Here is a 1,815-nt window from a genome sequence, read left to right as displayed (position 1 = left end):
GGAACAACGGCACGAACGGATCTTGTTTCTCTCGTCGAATCAAATAACACGCGAGTATGTACGATTGTTTGGTCGTTACCCGGGAGAAGAAAAAGAAAGAAAAAAAAGAAAAAGAAAAAAAGAATGGAAAGATGGATCTCGAAAAGATCGATAAGGATAAATTAGAAAATTTGATCACGATCGAACGGATGTGCACTCGAGTCCCGGGTCGAGTCTCCGATCGAATTTAAACACGATGGAAGGATCGATGGAGAAATCGCAACGATGGAACGATCTCGCTGTATCACACACGATTGTGGAACCGATCTCACCTTTCTTTTTTTCCGATTGATAGCGGCGGCGACGACGACGACGACGACGACAACGAAGACGAAGACGACTACGACTACGACGACGACGACGACGACGACGACGACGACGAACACGGAGGCGAAGATGGTCGGATAACGGGGTCCACCGTCGTTCCCTTCCGTCCACGATGCTCGAACTCCTCTCGAATCACGCCCTAAGATGGACGTTGTGGTTATTGTTTTTCTTTTTGTGCGTCTCGAGGTGCTTCATCATGTGGTCCTTCCTGATGAATCCCTTGCCGCAATTATCACAGGCGTACGGCTTTTCGCCGGTGTGGAGGCACAAGTGCCGCCTAAGGTCAGTTTTGTGGTTGAACTGCTTGGGGCATATCTCGCACTTGTATGGCTTGTCACCGGCGTGCTTCTGCAGGTGCTCCGCGTGCAGGTACTCGAGGGGGAACCTCTTACCACACTGATTGCATTTGAACGGCTTGTCGCCAGAGTGGAAGCTCTTGTTGTGTTGCGTCAGGTAGCAAGCCTTGTTGAATACCTTGTCGCATTCGATGCACTTGTGAAAGCCGTCCTGGGAAATGTAGTGCGAACCGGTGTTCGTACTGGTCACCTGATGTTCCTTGGTGATCACGGTTCCGCTCTTCGATTTGTACGAACTCTTCTCGAATTGTCTGCCCACGTTCGGATTCAACTCCTCCTTCCCTTGAATCATCGAATTATTGCTGGGCAGATTGTTGTTCGCCTCGTGGTGGTCCCGGCTGGACTGGTGAATCGAGTGCGGCGGCAAATGATGATGGGTTTGAAATTGGTACTGTTTGATGATCATGCCGTCCGTGTTCGGTTGCATTTCGACCGCTTGCGGGTCCATGTTGGCCAACGATTCGTATCGAGGCGTCGAAGTTCTATACGGGACGAAGTTCGATTCGGGCGATTCGAACGATCGATCTTGAGGAGAGACGTTCTCCTCCGAATTCAGCCCCCCCACGTTAACGGCCTGCGCTTGATTTTGGCCGATCAAAAACCCGGCTACGTTGAACTGAGTGAAGCTCGGAAGGGGCCTTTGATGGTTGCTAAAGGTCCCGAAACCGGGTAAAACATCCTGAGATTGCTGCTGGTGATGATGATGATTCTGTTGTTGCTGTTGTTGCAACTGTTGTTGTTGATTGTGTTGCTCGTGCTGGTGTTGCTCGTGCTGGTGTTGAGATTGGCCCGAGAGCGATAACTCGTTCATCTCATTACCAGTAGTAGTTAGCTGGATGGTGATAGACTCCAGCAGGCCCGGGATGTTGGTAGTAGTTATAACGTGGGGGGGCAAGGCGTTTGGGTACGGCTGATGAGGCATCGTAGTACCCCCCATCGCTGTGGGCGAAGCCATTGCTGGGTGGACCGAGGCCGGCGTTATGGGAGATGGAGAAGTCATGTGGTGGTGCGGGTGGGACGAGCCCATTGGCGAAGGGGAATTCAGGTGGGGTGCCGGCGGTGGATGCATGGGCGATATGGGAGAACTCATGGG

The 1,815-nt window shown here is 52.0% G+C and overlaps 1 protein-coding gene across 2 annotated transcripts in view; it reads right to left on the bottom strand.

The window, feature by feature from the left end:
* Positions 1-329: 329 nt before the first annotated feature.
* The window catches only part of LOC105736565 (uncharacterized), a 5,318-nt gene continuing 3,832 nt past the window's right edge, over positions 330-1,815 (bottom strand). For both annotated transcript variants that reach the window (XM_086907784.1, XM_086907785.1), the window contains one exon: positions 330-1,815. This exon is cut by the window's right edge. In XM_086907784.1, coding sequence (XP_086763910.1) covers positions 499-1,815 — 1,317 coding nt within the window. In that variant the 3' untranslated portion in view covers positions 330-498.

This window comes from Apis florea, unplaced genomic scaffold (genome assembly GCF_048593485.1).
Source record: "Apis florea isolate Af1SG1 unplaced genomic scaffold, ASM4859348v1 contig_2897_pilon, whole genome shotgun sequence".
Lineage (NCBI taxonomy): Eukaryota > Metazoa > Arthropoda > Insecta > Hymenoptera > Apidae > Apis > Apis florea.
Note: the sequence above shows the minus strand (reverse complement) of the source record. Positions and strands in the feature narration are given on the sequence as shown.